General features: G+C 44.2%; 1 protein-coding gene across 4 annotated transcripts in view; it reads right to left on the reverse strand.

Moving 5' to 3' along the window:
- lef1 (lymphoid enhancer-binding factor 1) overlaps positions 1–18,793 on the reverse strand; it is a 41,025-nt gene that overhangs the window by 5,699 nt on the left and 16,533 nt on the right. The window contains exons 4-10 of one of the 4 annotated variants that reach the window (XM_072462337.1): positions 14,259–14,385; positions 11,168–11,258; positions 9,451–9,570; positions 8,679–8,841; positions 7,854–7,961; positions 6,286–6,328; positions 5,870–5,911 (exon numbers count right to left, since the gene is read on the reverse strand). In XM_072462337.1, coding sequence (XP_072318438.1) covers positions 5,877–5,911; positions 6,286–6,328; positions 7,854–7,961; positions 8,679–8,841; positions 9,451–9,570; positions 11,168–11,258; positions 14,259–14,385 — 687 coding nt within the window. In that variant the 3' untranslated portion in view covers positions 5,870–5,876. Of the gene's footprint in view, positions 1–5,869; positions 5,912–6,285; positions 6,335–7,853; positions 7,962–8,678; positions 8,842–9,450; positions 9,571–11,167; positions 11,259–14,258; positions 14,386–18,793 lie in introns of all 4 variants that reach the window. The other 3 variants (XM_072462336.1, XM_072462335.1, XM_072462334.1) reach the window with 3 other exon arrangements.

Consider the following 18,793-nt stretch of genomic DNA (forward strand, 5'->3'; position numbering starts at 1 on the left):
GCGCTCTCACAGACACGAGGAGGAATGAACTGTGCGGAGCGAAGAGAGAGAGAGAGGGCAGCACTTTCAAACCCTGAGCAGTGTCAGCATTTGATCCCGCTCCCAGACTTTCCACATGAAAGAACGAGCTGCTTTGAAATGTTCCACCTACAATGGGACGGCAAACGTGACGGGCAAAGTGCTGAGGAAAAGGCTCAGGACTCAGATGCACACGCAATACACGGGTTTCAACACCAGTGTCGTTTTCAACCCAAAATAGTAGTAGTTTCTTTACCATGTGGTCGTCTACATGTTCAGGTAATAGTCCATCTTAAGACCTTATTCAGAGGGACAAGGTTTTTTTTGTTTTTTACTAACGATGCTTTAGTATCTAGTTTGAAGCTTTGTTTATTTAAATATGTCTTCTCCATTTGAAATATCAAAGAGAATGTTGTCTGTGATTTTAAATGTTGTCTTGTTCTAGGCCGGCACAAACACCACGTTCAAACTGGGACTAAACTAGGACTAAACTGGGACTAATCCTAAAAACTACTTACTAAACCTGGGACTAAACCCGGGCTAAACTAGTAACTAAATTGGAACTAAACCTGGGACTGAACCTGGGACTAAACCTGGACTAAACTAGTTACTAAACCTGGGACTAAACTAGTTACTAAAACTGGGATTAAACCTGGACTAAACCCAGGAATAAACCGGGACTAAACCTGGGAATAAATCGGGACTAAACCTGGGACTAAACCTGGACTAAACAAGTTACTAAATTGGGACTAAACCTGGACTAAACCTGGACTAAACCTGGACTAAACAAGTTACTAAATTGGAAATAAACATGGGACTAAACCTGGACTAAACTAGTTACTAAACATGGGACTAAACCTGGACTAAACCTGGACTAAACCTGGAACTAAACCTTGACTAAAACGGGGACTAAACCTGGGAATAAACCTGGGAATAAACCTGGGACTAAACCTGGGGATAAACTGGGAATAAACCTGGGATTCAACCTAGGACTAAACTTGGACTAAACCTGGGAATAAACCTGGACTAAACCTGGGACTAAACCTGGGACTAAACCTGGGGATAAACTGGGAATAAACCTGGGATTAAACCTAGGACTAAACCTGGACTAAACCGTGTCTACATCAGAATTAAACCGTGCACAAACCCGGACCAAACAAGAACAAATGAAAACACATAATTAATCTTTTTATTTTCATGTGTAAAAGTTTCTATGACGTGTGTCTTGTTCTGTCAGAGTCCATCCTCTAAACAGAGATTTCATCTGGTTAAATAAAGGTTAAAGTTATGATTTTGATACTAGTTTAAGTAGTGATTAGCATCTGCATGTCCATTACTTTTGTCGACACTTATCCTTATATATCAGAGAAAAACTCATTATGTCCAACTTCAAGCCAAGCACTGTTTTTGGTGCGATATTTGAGATATTTTCCCAATTCCGCGCCCGATGTTCAAACTCTAAACCTGCAGCAGTAACTGAACATTCTCCTTTTGCATATAAACACAGTGTGTAAGACGTGAGCCGAGGGGATGGGTGAGGTCCGCTTGTGGTCGCGAAAGGAAAGAGGAGGGGGCCTTCTTAAAACCTCAAACCTCAGGCATGACTGTGTGAGGCGTGAGGGCGGGGGAGGACTTTGCCCACATCTGAGGCGGCATCGCTGGGGGCCCGGGCAGCTGAAGTCTGGCCCCGTGCCCCCCCTTCGTCTGGCTCACAGAAGGGGGGGGAGGGCGGCGCATTCAAAGGGCCCCGCACAATGACTGCTCCCGCTGTTGAAGTTCAAAGACTTCGGCGGCGCTCGCGCTCAGAAAATGACGAGATCACGGGTGGAATTTCGATTTCAACAATGGCTCGGGACTGACTTTGAGCAAAAGACAAATAAACACGTTCCGGCAAAACCCCACTGTCCTCTTCCTGCCCCGATTCTACCTAGGGGCCTTTCAGTCACAGATAAGCATCGCACACAGAGAGCGATTTATAAGGTCGACCGTTCCGTTCCCGCCCCTTCCGACGCGGGAGTGGGGAGCGAGGGCAAAGAAAGAGAGGAAGTGAAGAAGACATCACAAAAAAACAAAAAAAAGTGAGGAGATTGGACCCTCATACTGTTACTGCAGCTGGACAAACCACAGCACAATGGGCCCGTGACTCAATCAAAGCAAATTCAGGGCCCAGTCTAAACAATAGGAGTGTTATTACTACTTTGTGGAACTAAAGCACCCAGTTTATTCTCTTGTCTTGTCCGTAAACCAAAATTGACTCACGTTTTGTGCAAATAATAGATGTAGATTCGCCTCATAGTCTGTTTTGTGCAGCGACTCCCGAGTTTGTTGCACACCGGTTTATCAAAGTCATCATTTTAAAATAATATATGACTTTTTAATGCCGTCAACACAGACAATGCAAACTTCAGTGACGTCAAACTGATCATTTTATCGAGGTATACAAGTAGATATTTCTCCTGAATCATGGGGCGTAAGTATTTTAAAATGGTAATACAAAACAAAGCTGTGTTTCTGAATAAAGTAAAGATTAATACCTAAAACCTCCTTTCAAAGAGCTGGCTTTGTAGAAATTACATAAATACTAGTTTGCTGAGGCGACCATTTCCTATTTCCTTGCCGCAGAAACATAAACCGGGTGTCTCCCTGATTTATGCCCAAATATCTCCCACACCCCTTTTTTTTTAACAGCTCTAAAAACATCCTCTCATCTCCTTCAAGCCAGAACTATCTTTTTCAATGTGGATTCTTTTCCCCCAATTATCCCAGGTCACTAATAAGCCGGGGTGTGGAGGCACTGGGCTGTGCCGTACTGGCCTACAGGCTTTCGGAGCCAAATTGAGATGACTCGAGAAGAGAGGGGAGCTGAATCTTGGCTAATTGCGAGCGGGGAGTGTGCGTCTGGAGCGTGTCGGAAAAAGAACCAAGATGAGAGGCGACAAATAAAGAAGCGGAGACGAGGGACGGCTGACTGGGGCCGGTACGAGACGCAAATCTCCAAAGTTTTGGTCCTGGGCTCCTTGCCGTCCTCCCTTTCGCCTCATCTTACCGCCCCGTCCTCGCTCATCAAAGCCTCCTGACAGCTGACTTCTGGTTGCATACATCAGAGGGAGCAGAACCGGGCCACAGACACAGAAGAGCGCGCGGCCACCAGTGTTTCAAACAAGGCTCCCTTTCATGTCTCACCACCCGCTTATGTGGCTATGCACTTACAAGACTTTAATAAGACTTTTTTTTTCTTTTCCGGGGACGGCAGTACGAGCCATGATTCAAAATAAACGCTATTGCTTTAAGTGGCTCGTAAAGATCTACTTTGCATGTCGACAAAGGCTCTTTCATGAGAGGTGACTCACGAGCGGCACAAGTTTTATGACCATTTGCCAGTGTTTGCAACTCTCGGCTCTTCGCAAACTCGATTAAAAAGCCACCTTTGTTAAGCGACCGTGTTTCTCCCTGATGTGAAGGAAACGTGCGCTGGGAGAAGGCCTGGAGGGCACGTGTGTGTCTCGGCCAGATAACCATCTCAAAAGGCGGTGAATCAGTGTGCTTAGTCAGACAAAAGACAAACAGCACGGGAGGAAGCGAGGGACCGGGGAGCAAAATAAGAATTGTACAAAACGGGGAGTGTTAAGGAGGGACTGGTGTTGAAAAGGGAGTGATGGAAACCCTAATGTCAGTGTGTCAGAGTAACGGCTTCTTCGACTGCTGTTGGGCTGTGGTTTGAGCCAGTTGTGTGGTAGGCCCAGGGCTTGACATGTTTAAAATGACTGACAAAATCAACATGGAGTCGTAAAACAGTCTGCAAATCACGTCCGGGGCAAGATTGGGTCCAGGGAGAGTATTTGCATCGATACATTTGGCTTGTCATTAGCGACGGCCGTTTGATGTGGACCTTTTGAGCCCATACTGTTATCTAATGTATTCTGCTGTCGAGGCTGATAACCAATATATGTTCCAGTACTGATATTAAGATTTTAATTCATAGCGAGGCTCACAAATGTGTGTCAAGCGATAGGAAAGTGTAAAACATTAAAAAAAAGAACAAAATGTATTTATGCTGGATATAAAATCATTTGTTGCCATATTGTTTTGCATAAATTCTCTTCTATTTGTCTGTTTAAAAGAACAAATCTGATGCACAGAAGACAAACTGGGTATGACACAGAGGCATACACAGACTGGAGGAGTGCAGAAAAAAGAATGGTGCCAAAAATATCAGGCCGATACACTGAAGCTGTGTCTAAAGGTTGTTTGAGTGAAGCCTGCATCTCCTATTATTGACTCTTCTTATTGTTAAACGACACTCTCAGCCTCACAAAGGACACACTTTATGAAGAGACAGTCAAGAAACGAACGGATCGATCAAATCTGGCTCCGAAAAGTTGTTTTTTGTCGGTTGAAATCGATTTTTGAAAAAGACACAAGAACACACTTTCCCTGCGTTAATTAACTCATTAGTGGATTGTCTCTCTGGTTCCACAAACACGACGGCGACAGATGGGGTAGAGGGCAGTGCACATCAAAAGGAACAGACAAACAAGTTCATTTAAAGATGTTTTTTGGCGTCTTCACGAAGCTAACCTCAATCCAGCTCTTGGGATCTGCATAAATTGAGGGCTTGGGGAGTTGTGGCAGTATCCCTGGTATTATGCATATTAGTTTAAGGCTGTCACTGAGAATCAGCAAGGGTGTCCATCCCGCTGCGGCTAGGCGCTGCTAATTATTGGATCAGAGATAAAGTGCTTTTTAGCACCCGCTCTTTCCACGCTTTTGCAAAACCCACTGTGGCCACAAAAACGGGGAGAAAGGAAAAGGCAAAGCAGGCCAATTTCGGGTTCAGAGCGAGCCACTGGGTCAAGAATCGATCAAGTGGAAAACCTTTGTCTGGTTTGGGTGATTTTGACGTAAGACCAGATTTGTCACATCTGCCCGACTTTCTGCTGCCGAAAGGGAGCGGAATAACAGGATGTTAGCTCGCTCGCAGGGGAGCGAGGAAAAGGCTGAGAAGAAAGATGCAAGAGAGGAAAAGATTGAAATATAGAAAATAGAGCTGCCTTTGCCACACAGCAAGAAGCGCTAATCCTTCTATGGATGAAAAATAGAGGAGCTGTCAGTTCAGTGAGTGCGTAATGTGTCGGGATCATATATGTCGCTCATGTGTCATAAATAACAACCGGGAGTGCCTTTGTTATGAGGGCATTATAGACGACCCAAACCTGCAGAAAGCATGAAATCGTATTACGGTATGGCATCTAATTAGGCTTCTGCACCAAACAAGCTGTTCATTTGTGCTGTGTTTCTCAAAGATGCACAGACAGACAACACGTTTGGTCCATATGTTGCCGAGCAAACATCTCAGCCTACACACACACACACACACAAAAATATGCTTTCAGATGTGATATTACGTCCACGTTTACAGACCCGACAAGAGCAGTCCGATTTATCAAGCAGTTTCCTCAGAACCACGTTTGAATTTGTAACACATGGAAATAAGGAAAATAAGCCGCAAATTGCTGACACACCATCTGATCCTTCATCAGTTCTGAGCATACAGATTTGACACACACACACGGGCACACACACACACACACACACACGCACACACACGCACACACACGCACACACACGCACACACACCGCAAATCCAGGCCCATTGTGCTGAGGTCATTGAGCAGACTCAATCCCTCTTTGGGCCTTAACACCACAGACACAATGACTATGGTGAGGTTAGGGTGGACCTTTTTAGGATTAGTCTGTGAGTACAAACTATTTAGGCAGTGTTTAGCAGTTTTAACAGACTTGACAGAAAGTGAACCAGACCAGACAGGAAGGGGGTAGAGTTTTGTCTTACCATATTCTCAGATGTACGCCGTTTTCATTCTCTGGCCTGTACCTGCAGAAAATTGCATCTTTTTTTAAAATACTTAAAGAGATCCGGGCAGCAAGTGCGTATGCTTTTTATGGATTACAGTTGCAGTGCCGAAAGTAGGCTCAAAAAGCGCAGATAAACAAGGTCAGCAGAAAAACATACGACGAAGCAGCAAGCAGACAAATAGAGAAAGCCCAGAATCAGTAAGAAGTCTACTCTAAAGAATGGACAGACTAATCCCAAAGTAGGTGTAATATATGGAGAGGGGATGTGAGAGGAGAAAGGGAAACTGATTTATAAAAGTGCGTGTGATTATTGTGGTGAGTAATATGGATGAGCATGGCATGGCATCAGTATGGGACACACAAAGGGAAGACTTCAATGAAAATGTTCCTTACCCGTCGCCGTTTCCTGCATCTTCTCCCTCTTCCGCTTCTTTTTCTTCCCCTAGAAATATAAAAAGGAACGCATAAAGTGTGGCTCCAGCACTCACGCTCACTAGACCACTCTGATAACCAGCTGCTGGCTGCCATGTTCACTCATCCCCTGCTGGGCATCTAACCAGCAACCTCCGGACACTCCTCCAGCCCAGAATGCCCCGCTGAGGACCAAACCAGGGACTGCTCTTATATAAGTGCTCTAATGGTGCCTGGGTACAGCCTCTGTTTTAGGAGAGAGCATCAGAAACTGAAATGGTTCAGCTGTTGTAACCGGTGTGTGAGGTTTCCTCACCACCACTACCTTTGAAGTCCCCTTAATGATGACAAACATTAACATTGAGTGAATTAAAATGTTCACTCTAATTAGTCTAGCCTGGCTCAATGGCAGTGAAGAGCACCACTTCCAGAGGTGGTGGGAGTGGGTTAGGATTTATAGCTCATGCTAAATCCCCAGGGGGGAGACTATAGGTATAGATAGCAGCGTAGAGTCGTTCTAGTCAAATATGAGCAGCACTTTGGTTTCCTGCTGCAAAGTCTGCTAATCCACTTATTCATGAGCTAATCTGCTTCTACTGCTGTGGTAGACAGGCAAGAGGAGCGACTAGAGTGGGAGAGAGAAAGGATGAGAGAGGCACAACTATAAATGCTGAGCTCTCCATGCCAGGGTACTATTCTAGTGTTCAGGTGTTTCCAGGCATCATGCACTGCTGTAGACAGACATGTTTGTGGGAGGGGTCTGTTTACTACATGTAAATGTTGCCATTTGCCTTTATCTTTGTGGTGCCAAATGGAACGCTGTTTCTACCCCATCCCCATTAGATGTGTTTGTAGTACAAAGCTAAAATGTGAGGAAGCTGACTGTCAGAGGCTGCCTCTGTCTACAGTGTCTTAAACAGCACATCCCTGAAAGCAGCCTGGTGCCGTTGTTTCCCTCAGCGAGGCACTCGAGCAGGAGCAGAGGACGCACAAGGAGGAGGGTGCTGCCAGTGTCCGAGGGGAGCAGATAAACACCACAAAGCACTTCGGTGGTGGAGTGAATGTGAGTGCTGGAGCCACACTTTTAACAGAGGCAGGTGCTCTCTCTCACAAGTCCATACACAACACATTCTCAACACAGGTTTAACAACAAGCAGCAAACATCAGCGGTGATACACACACAAACAACCGGTTGCATCTTAAAACCAGCCAAAGCTCCTACATTTACAAACCGAATGGGCGACTGGGAGAGTAGAGGTGGCTGCTGCTCTTGCATCTACTGATATGGAACATCAAAGACTAGCATAGCATTACCGGGCAATTTTCACTCACTGCCAATAATATTGTCCATGGGAATAATAGCCAGTGTTATGAATTACACATTAGCCCAAAACAGAGGGGCTAAAATAGTTCTTATTAGCATGTGGCAGGCCTGGGTGAGTAACAGCGTGCCATTATTTTCTGGAATATACAAAGCTGTCCTGCACAGACACAAACAGACATAGTACACACGCGCTCGCACCTCTGCAGTCCGTTCTTTTGGTACTTACATAGTTGTCTCGAGCAGACCAGCCTGGGTACAGTTGCATGTGGAGCTGCCGTTCCTTGCGGGCTAACTCATAATATTTAGCTTGCTCTTCCCGAGATAAAGCATGCCACTGTATCAGTATATGGAGGGAGAAACGGCATAAAGTCAATGGCAGTCACATATACAAACCTTACTTAGAGATGTGTGCTATGTGTTTTGGTAAAGAGGGCAAAGAGCTGACTTCATTTTCAAGTTTTCAGTACTACAAAAAAATGCGAGGAGTGGGATAAAAGCGAAACAAAGCAAAGGGAGAAACATGATGAAGAGATTAGCAAGTACAAGAGAGGGAGAGCGGCACGGGCAGAGGGAGGGAGGAAAAACTTTGATTTCATATCAAAACAATGGTTCCAATTTAGCTGTTCTTTTTATTCAAACTATGTCAGCGAGCAATTACTCCATGCAGGCCACAAACTAGGCTTTGCTGTGGCCGGCTGCCTCAAACCGCCCGCTCGCTTCGTTAGGGCTTTCAAACGTGGCTCTGTGGTTCCACTCTTCTCCCAATCCTCAAAAGGAACAAATTTTTGTCATTTTCAGCCGTGCCATTAGCCAGGCATGTTTTATTAAAGCCAATTTGATAAAATGTCAGTTAACGATGCAGTCTGAATCTGCGCTGCAGCAAAAGAACTAATTGGCTTGAGTCATCATTAAGATCGTAATAATGTTCAGAGAAGGAAGGACGTTAATAGAGAGAATGATCTGTGTGCTTTCTGATCTAATTGGACTCGGAAAGGTCTATTCGGCGCGTGCGTGTGTGTTGTGATGTTTTGATGCACAGGCTGTGACCTACCCGCCGTCCTAAGATCTGATTGATGGCAGCGCTTTCTTTTAGCGTGCACTCGGCGACCACATTGGCGCGCATTTCTTTCATGTATAGCATGAAGGCGTTTAGCGGCTTCTTGATGTGCGGCCTTTTGGGCTCCTGCTCCTTTCTCTGGTCATGCTGGGATTTCCTGCACATGAAAGAAAGAGCAGTGCCAGAAGAGTTAACAGAAGAAGCGGCAAATGAGAAAATGGGCAAAGGAGACGGGGGGGAAACTGTGGAGCCGCGATGGCGACAAACGCACGGGGTCTGGTTGCCGTTGGCCAATGGTGCGGCAGCGTGAGAGGGACTGCCACGCCACGGGCTCCGGTCCCAACTCTTTAATCATGAGCAGTTGTACAGTCATGCGGAGAGATTACTTCACCAGTAATGGCAACCAAACCTTCACCTCGGCACAACCACTCTGAACTACGCCGTCGAACTTCTAACCTCCTTTCTAATAACTCAGGTAAAACGTACAGTGCTGATATGCAGACGGGAGATGAGTCAAAATCAGGGTGCCCGGTACACATGCTTGAAGAGTTTCGCTCATCCTCGCACTAATCTTGAGCATTTATCTGGTGCTGGCTAAGTGTGTAGTGCTGTTCCCTGAGGCCAAATGAGGCGCAGGGCTGTTATCAGTGCAGCGCGGGCCCTCGCTACTTATCTAACTGCATCAAGAAGCTGGGAACAGGCCTCCGACAGAGCTGCGGAGTTTGTTCTAGCAGTGGTGACACAGCTGTGAAGAGGCAGGACTTACATGTGCATGAGGTCCGTTTCGTGGGGCGGTTCGTGTTTAATCTGTGGGTTGACAATGGCCGGGTGGGGGATCCCTGTGGCTTGAGGACCCTGGGGGCCAGGAACCATGTGGTGAGAGAACCTGGAACGAACGGAACACGACACAAGCGTTGATTAGATACCAGCAGAATAATAATATACATGTTATTTTATTTTTTTTACGTTGTGATGAAAAGAGTGATACAATTAAACTTGCAGTACAATCTTTTCACTGAGGTGTAAGGTAATATTTCTGCTCTTCCACGATACATTTTACACTCTATTCTCTTTTTGTGCAACCAAGACATTTCAAACATGCTTTGGCACATTCATGATGAATTACAGAAATATATAGTACAATCTGATAACAAGGGCTGCAACTAATGGTTATTTTAGTAGTTGACTAGGCAGCAATTATTATGTTTTTTTATGATTTAATAATGGTGCTATTCTTATGATAAAACATGTATTATCACAAATGGCATCTTTACTGTCTGTTTATAGTCAAGAAATAATTATTGACACTCACTAATTAGTTCAGTAGTCAAATAGTCACGATTAGGCCAATTAATTGTTGCAGCCCTACTGATAACTGCTATCAAGGGAACGAAGAAAATGGCAATATTTGTTCATCCACATTGCCAACCCCTGACAAAAATGTACATAGAAACATTTAAATTATTGTTTTAACTACAGAGACACAAGACGCATGATTCCATACTGCATTAGGCTAATAGAAGATGCACAAAACTTTCTATGGACACTTTACCATGTTTAAAACCTGTTAAAAAATAAGGTTGTTGTCGTCGTTGTGGGTGACGGGATCAGTCCAGATGTTACTATGGTTTCCAGCTGTGTCTTTTAAATCTCATTTTATCAGCCTTTCCTTTTAAAACATTGTCGGAAACAAGACCACATCAAAATGACATCCTAAAACACTTGAAATTCCAAATGAAGCATGTTTATTCAGTTGTATTAGGTTTTACACTCCAGCTTGTTTTTGCTGTGCTCTGATTAGTGATGGCGTTATGGTGTTTATTATTGTCTATAAGACCACAGACGGTGACGTTAGACGCAGATACAGTCCAAACTGAGTAGTTCTTTTATAAACTTTAATCCTTTTACGACTTTCCTGTCATCATTCCGTCAGTGGCTCTGCTCTGCATTCTGCTTCACTCAGTATGTTTGTTTGAATAAGGCACCTCATCAGGCTGTGGCTTTGTGTTTCCATTCTCTGACTGGTGCTATTCTCCAATTTTCTTGGATGAATGTCTCACATGAACCCAGTAGATAAAAGAAAATAATATAAATCTACAGTTCAGTGAAAAATATTGTCCTTTTCTGCAGGATATATGCGCTTTATATACTATATGACACTAAGTGTTTGAGCTCAGTGTCTGTCTATAGTTCGGTCTTGACGTCACAGGTGGTAAATGTAGATGAAAGAGGAGCAGCCATGTTGGGATAAGATACAAAAGACTACATTAGACTGGGAATAAGTCCAATAGAAAGAAGCAACAGTAAAACATATACACATAGGGCGAGTGAATAGAGGAGAAGTGTACTCAGAGAGCTTTGATGGGGTTAAGCACCATATGCTTATGCAGGGGCACGTATACACTGTGATGTGCTGGACATGTGCTGGGCACACAGAAGGCCCGCTCTGCACTCACACCAGCAGAAGTCTGTGAGGAACTCACCAGCCCAGAGGAGGTGTGATCTGACCCACTCCTCCAGGAGACAGGGAGTAGAAGTTAGTCATGTCTGGTCCTGGGTGATGCCTGGGCATTCCTGTAAACAGACAACATGGTTAGACTACTGCTCAACAGGAACGCCACAATCTAACATCCAACAGAACAAATGTACAATTTTATAATAAAAAGAATGATAAATAAAATAATTGGTGAAAGTTAAAAGCATCAAATTCCAATCTAATCAGAAATGCACACTTTGAAAATGACTGCATGCTGTGATTAAAGTAATCAATGGGACTTTTGTTTTAGTTTAATGCTCTGCATACAAGCACCATTTACAGACTGCATTGATTTGGGGGCTTTTAAGTCATTCAGTCAAGTGTCAAGTCATTCAGTCAAGTTATATTTTAGTATGCATGAGCAAATACAACAATCTTTGTAAAATGTTATAATTTCTTTAACGTATTAAACTGTTCTAATGAGGTGTTCTGAATGGAATGTTCCACCCCGAGAGTGATCCTCTGCCTTATTCAATGTACAGCAGAGCCAGTAATCATGTGATATCATTTTGACCTTAAACTATCTTCCACTAGAACTGGATCATTATCTGTCACAGCAGATTCTTCTCACACTTTGGTTCATTTGGAGGAGGAGGAGAACGTGCTTTTGTGGCAGAGGATCCCCCTGTAGACAAGGGATTGACTTGGATTGGAATTGTTGATGGATCTTCTACACTAAGCTTCATCTTTTGGGTTTAAAGGCCAGGATATCAGTATTAAAATATGTCACTGGTGGGAGAGGTTCCAAAATATCAGTTCTTTTTTGTAGCTATTCAATAAGAAATTCTGTAATGATGTAAGGTTTACTGATATCCACAAATACACAGGATTTGGGACTATCTTTTAGCATACACTCTCAATCACATGCGCACAAAGCAAACAGAGCAAATGCCTCCAGATTAGCCCCATGGTCTAATCCCTGTCGGAGCCAGCCTCTATCGCTCCTCAGCCTCTCTTCACTCCGGGCTGCGGTCTAAAGGGCCTCCCTCCTCTGAGAGCCAGGCCGTGCAGGGGGCTTATATCTCCAAAGCCAATGTTGCAATGTATGATTCACAGCAAAGCGCACTACCCCCTGCGCACTAATCCAGCCCGCGCACTCCTTAGGGCCCTCCTGGGGGCACCAGGGAGGGAAGCAAAGGGTGAGGCGGCGAGGGAGGAGGAGAGGGCCCCAGCGCATTAACCTTGTCACTCAAAACCCTGAGGTGCCCAATTATGCATGTTCCTGTTGGCAATAAACATTTCCTCTCAAACATGCTGCATTTACATTACTCCACTATTAGAATAATAACGAACTACAAACAAATCACTGCACTTCACCACAAATTAAAAAACACAATATAAAGTTCATTGTTTTAAATATGCAAAGGCCCCCTGCCTGACCTTCTGTGATGTGCCGCGGCCCTGTGCATATTAGAGCTCCTAATGAGAAAATCCATGATTATTTTTCATAATTAACAAGCAGATCAAAGTCTGAGCTCACTAAGGAAGGAAAATCTGCCATTGGTCGATACCAGAAAGTGAGTGAGAGAGAGCGAGTGAGAGAAAGGAGGGAGAGAGGGACAGCAGGAAAGAGAATAAGTGAGATTTGGTTTTAAGCATCTTCAGCTTAACTCTGCTCGCCTGTGCACATAGAACCTGCCTGGGGAAATCATTTACACTTAATTCTGCTTCTGGATCGTTTGGACATGGATTTTTTTGGGCTGCCAGTGCTTAGCTCCGATGTGGCAAAAACACCTCTGGGGGCGCTCTACAGTGCTGGATCTTTAAATGTTCCTCTGACTCTATTATGCATTACTCTCTATAAACTACATTAGATACATTTGCCTTGGTATTTCCTGTAGTAAAACTCGTGATACATAATAATCTATGTGTCTTGGAATCACTTCAAAGCCTGGCATTTGTCTGAACGAAACAACAGCAGAGGGTGCAATCTGCATCAGCGGGCGCCTTGAAAAATGAAACAGTAAAACAGCCAATAACAATGCTGCTAGGATAAAAACAGATACAGCATGATGTATGCCCATTAAAGACTAGCAAATAACCAGGGATGTCAAGATTATTTGATTAATCAATCAATACTCAAGATTATTCAGGTCATAATATAAACATAAGAACTAAAAACTAATCATTTTGACTATTTTAGAAGCTAGATTAAGACAATACAATTCAGTCTGTACTCAATATCGTGGCATAACCTTTGTCAATGCAATATTGATTTGGGGGCTTTACCTCGTCACTTGTTCTACATGACAACCAAGTCCACAATTTACGTTCATGCAGCGTATTAACCACTCGTTTCCTTGTCAACAACATAAAGCTTTCACTGGAGAAATATCCATCTTGAAGTGTCTTTTATATTTGATTTCGCTTGACGTATGTGGAGCAGTTTCTTCACATGCCCCACTCCCTTCATCTGACAGGCTGTGTAGTTGGCTGCTCTGTTCCACAATACTATTTATATCTGCCCCAGCCTCATCTTCATCATCTTCAGTCAAGCCTACAAAGCATCTGATCCCTCTTCTTTTTGACTTTGGAGAAGAAAGATGCAGGGCCGAAGCACGGAGTCTACTTAGCGTTTTGTGGGAAGCTGCCAAAACCTCCAGCTGTGCGGCCCATCCTTGCGCCGCTCTCGCTGCAGCTGCCAGAGTGGGGCGAGATGTTGTTAGTGAGTCAGGGAGTTAGCGAGCAGCGATGAATGCACAGGGAAGAGAAAGCAGCAGCAGCCGAGCTAAACACAGCGTCTCAAAGGCAGCTTCAAATGAGTTCAGGCGGAGAGAGAGGGAGGAACGACACCACCGCCGCACACTCGACAGTGCGGCAGAAACAATGACACACTCTGCTAACTGTATGATTGTGATATCATTAAAACAATTATTGCTGTAATAATTCAACAAAGGTCTAAATGTAAAATGTAAAAAACTGTAGCTTGGAATTGGGACTCAAAATAATCTGAATGTAGTCGACAAAGGAGAGAAAAATGCAACCGGTCGATCAAACTCTGTGAAGTGAATAAGTAAATCCTTTTATTTTGTGATTACCTTTGTTGTTAATGTCTTGGTGATGACCAGAATGGGGGCCCGGTGCGAAGTGCTCGTCGCTGTAAGTGATCAGTGGTGTGAGTGGGTGGACGGCATGGGAAGGCTGCACCACTGGGACTTTGTTGGACTGTGGAGAGAGAGAAAAAGAACAGTGACATTAAGCATTTGCTTGAGCTATATCGGTCTTTATGCAGCATGGCTCCATGCCCTGTCACATGGTGTGGAGACAGGTGCCACACTGTGCGGGTGGTCTGACTGGTAATTCTTGCAAGTCTAAAGCTTTACACTATGATCAATAGAAACATAATTAATATGTGACATTTAGGTTTTCTTCAATCCTGATAACTTTGTTTATTTTGAAACAACATTAATGGAAACCTGTCCTCAAAAAGAAAAGACAGAATGAAATGAACACAGCAAAAGAGAAAGCCATAGAGCGGAGAGGGAGAGCGAGGGAGGCTGGTAGAGCAGAGGTCTTAGGCGTGAGATCAAAGGCAGTCATTAGCTGGTGAATAAGGGGAGTTCATTACAGAGCAAGAGTCGGGGGAAGGAGAGAAGAGGGATGGTGGAGGAGGTGGAGGGGGGGTGGCTGTAGAGTTAGAGCAGAATGAGACAGACGTCTGCAGTGCTACTTAATGCACTGCTCATCATGTCACCGGGTCACCGTCACCCTCATCTACAACTGACTCAGACTTGCCCCCCAAAAAACTAGACACAAACACACCCAAAAGACAGAGCTCACCCCAGGGAAAAGCTTGCATGCCTCAGTGCTTCTGACGTATGGTTTTGCTTAGCCATGCCAAATCTACTATTTACAATGTGAGCAAAGGGCTGAGGCTGAGCGGAGTCGAAATATCACCTATTTATTAATCTATTAATTGATTGAACCTGGTGAGAAAGCCATTGAGATCAAGAGCACCTTTTCCAGTGTGACCTTTGCAGTTAAATCTCACACATCTCACTTTAAACTCAGTGCTCTAAATAACGTTAAGAAATGTCCACAGGGGAAAACAGAAAGCAATTATTACAACGTGTCAAAAAGTAATTTTACTATAACTAAATGTCTATACAATACTGGAGCTGGTGCTGAGGTTGCTCTGAGAGGTGTGACGGTTGACATGCCTGTAATGTTAAGCCGTGTTGGTGCCTCTCCTGTTAAACACATGGGTGAGAATGTCCTTGTTTCCTTGAACCTCGCACAGACTGGCACCGCTTTCCCCGACCCTCCCCTTACCTTCTGGGAACCACCAAACAGCCGGGCTTATGTTTGGAGTGCAAGAACGTTTCCAACAACACAAAGCATCATTCAAGTCAACCAAGAAAACAATCACCCGGTCAGGCTGTCATTTAAAACACCGCCCCTTTTGAAATAACAGTGAAAATTGATATCATCCAGTCCGCACATATTCAAGATTTTTGATGGTTTCAGATATAAAAAAATCCTGCTTGAAACATTCTTGACTTCTAACACCAGTGGAGCAGACTTGTTTGACCCGGGTCATGGGAATCAGAGGTGATGGGATAATCTGAGTGGGCGTGTCACACCTCGTCCCACAGGTTTGATCGTCCCGCTAGTCCCTCAGGAAGATAAATCAGGCCCTGGGACATGACCGAACCGGAGGCTTAATTATAGTATTTTCACCTACATTATCCAACGGCTCTCGCTCCCATTAGTGATCATGTGGGAATAAGATGTTGGCCCGCAGCACAATCATTTTAGCTCCAGATTTATGCAATGTGGTGAAGATTTATTTATTGTTCTGTAAAAACACAGCAGTAGTGTTTTAATCAATTTTGTCGCATAACCTGCATTCCCATTGGTTGTTACATATAAACACACAGCTTCAGACAAACCAACTTCCAGGAGAAGACTTGTAAACATGCCTACTTCCCAACACATGGAGAGTTCCTGTGCTAAACGTCTGACACCACACAACCATTCCCTGACGAGCAGCAGAACACTGAACTGACAACAATGAGGGCACATTTAACCCTGTCAATGTCAGCGCCTACCGTAGCCACAGTGTCATCATGCATGTGGCCATATTGGAGTTCCCTTTTTATTGTACAGGAGAAATAATAGGCTTAGAATATTTCTATTCATATGATGTGGGAGAACGAAAGGGGAGCGGCAGTGCGGTTTGAAATGAAAACGTTCCATTTGGAATTTTATATCCAGGCTTGGCCAGCCCTTTTAAAGAACCTCTCAGATGTGGTTTTAAGAGAAATTCATTGTGTGGAACTGCAGCTGGCAGGGAGCCCTTCATGGAGGAGACACTCCAGTGTGAACATAGTAACTTGGCACAACAACCGCAGTGGGGATGGAAGAAAGAAAATAGAGGACAAAATATTTTTTACAACATGTCTCAGAGTTTGATTATACAAAGGTTCTGCAATCATCATCCACAATATTTTATATATGAAACCATATTGGCTTTCAGTATTCTCCCTTCATAGCACACCTTTTGTACTCCACTCAATTATACCACTTCTGCCAAGTGGAAACGGAAAAAAGTGGAAAGCAGGAATTTTATAATAATCACTTCCCACTTGTGTAATTTATATGCAATGAGGACTGCGTGTGCCTGCAGCTACAATCCAGCACACATAAAGCATGTAAGGTGTTTCACAAACAGCTGGGGAGACACAAACTCAAGTGGTGACTATGGATTCCCATACTGCTTAATCTTTTCTCTTCTCACCTTTCGCCTCCAAAACCTATGAACCTTATGGGGATTTGTCCTCTGCACAATGGAGGTGCACATGGACACTAGATACTAAATAAAGCTCAACAACAGTACACCCAAAAAAGAGTCCATCCTTGCTCATTTGAATTATTCATAGGACATGTTTAAATGACTTGTGACTATAAACACAAGGCTGGACTTTAACCGTAAAAGGTGTGGTCCATGTTGAAATGCAGAGAGTCATGCTCATGTGCTTTCTTTCAGGTGTGTTTAAGTGCAGCCTTTTCCCAGCAAAGTAAGCAAACACACAGGCATTGTGTTTGTACTGAGCTTTATGTAAAACGAGGCCGGTGCTCCCCCTCCGTTTGCACCAAAATCAGAGGAGGACAACCTGAGGAAGCTTAAATAAATAACCAATTAGCATTTGCAGAAAGGGTTGCACCCCACCAGCTTGGAGTGGCAAGCTAAAAATGGAATGTTTTATTGGCAGAATGGCCCCTTGGCCAGGGGGCTTAATGTAACGAAACCCAATTAATGGAGAAGAAAGCTGAGCCGGCAGCGAGCGAAGCAGCGCCACGCGCCTGGGGTAATGAGACGAACAAGCGGAGCCAACCACAGGGACAGGAGTGAAGAAGGCTATGAATAACAGGAAAGCCTGCCCTGGAGAAAAAATTACTGTGAAGAAGGATCTCTCTCCTTTAATTCAATCATGAACTCCGCTTTGGACTGAAGTCCACAAGTTTAGAGCTCGCAGTGCTACTGTGCAGGGCAGATGGTAAAAATGTAAGGATGTTTTTTATGAATATTTTTGTTTCTATGCAAAGCCAAAGCCTGCCTTAAATGTCAGCTATTTAAAGTCATCAGGGAGAATAAATGGTTTAGTGACACACATATTGAGAAGCATGACATGTTACAAAATAGTCCAAATGACACAGAAAATGGATCACAAAATCACTAATCTAATGGTGCTATGCTACAAATGACTACAAAAGAAATCACAGGCAGGTGCGTTCTTTCCCAGAAACCTCGGCACAACAACAAGGTGGATTAGGAATCATCCTTCTGTTGGCATGAAGAGTGTGAGCTCCGAGCAACTCCATCACGCTAACTCTGAAAGTGACATTCTGAACGTGGAGGAGATAATGCGTGTGAAATGTGCCTGCCCCAGAGAAAAGACTAACCGTTTTTAAGTGCTCAAGTCTTAATTTTGATCTGTTGCAATGCTATTAAAACAGGGCAATGCTACGGAAAACAAGCAACGATCCACAATCTATGTTTCGCTTTAAATTATGTTATTTATCACACCTAAGACGACTTACAAATTGGAATTAGCAGTAGGAAACCGTTATCAAGCCTTGGAGCAGTGGGCTGTCCTTATAAGTACTAGTGTAGTGTGAAGGTAACAGTTTGTGTGACAGTGGCCTGAGGAGTTCGCAGACAGAAGCATGTGTACTGGAGGTGTGCTGGGGGCAGGGCTGTGGGCGGTCGGCAGGATGTTCACCTTGTGGCAGGGCATGGGGCTCATTATCACAGCAGGACCTGGTCACATCAAAGGGCTGAGAAAGGGCAAACATTCTGCTGAAGTGCCACTGTCAGCAGGCCTACGAGCACACGCACACACACACACAACAGGACGGACGACCACCACACTCTTTAAGACCCACCAGGCTTTCACACCCCTACAGTGAGCACGCTGCTAACTCTGTCGTCACTTTCACTGTAGCAGATGAACTACAAATGCGTAGGGGGGCTATTGGACGAGTAGAGTTTGCATTTGATCACATTAGAGTTCCAAAAGCGTAAGAGTATCATTGTTTGAAAGGGAGTTATGTTCTCTTTTTATGGCTC

Source organism: Eucyclogobius newberryi, unplaced genomic scaffold (genome assembly GCF_026437365.1).
Source record: "Eucyclogobius newberryi isolate DKJ021-1_F unplaced genomic scaffold, fEucNew1.0.hap1 SCAF_4, whole genome shotgun sequence".
Taxonomy (NCBI): domain Eukaryota; kingdom Metazoa; phylum Chordata; class Actinopteri; order Gobiiformes; family Gobiidae; genus Eucyclogobius; species Eucyclogobius newberryi.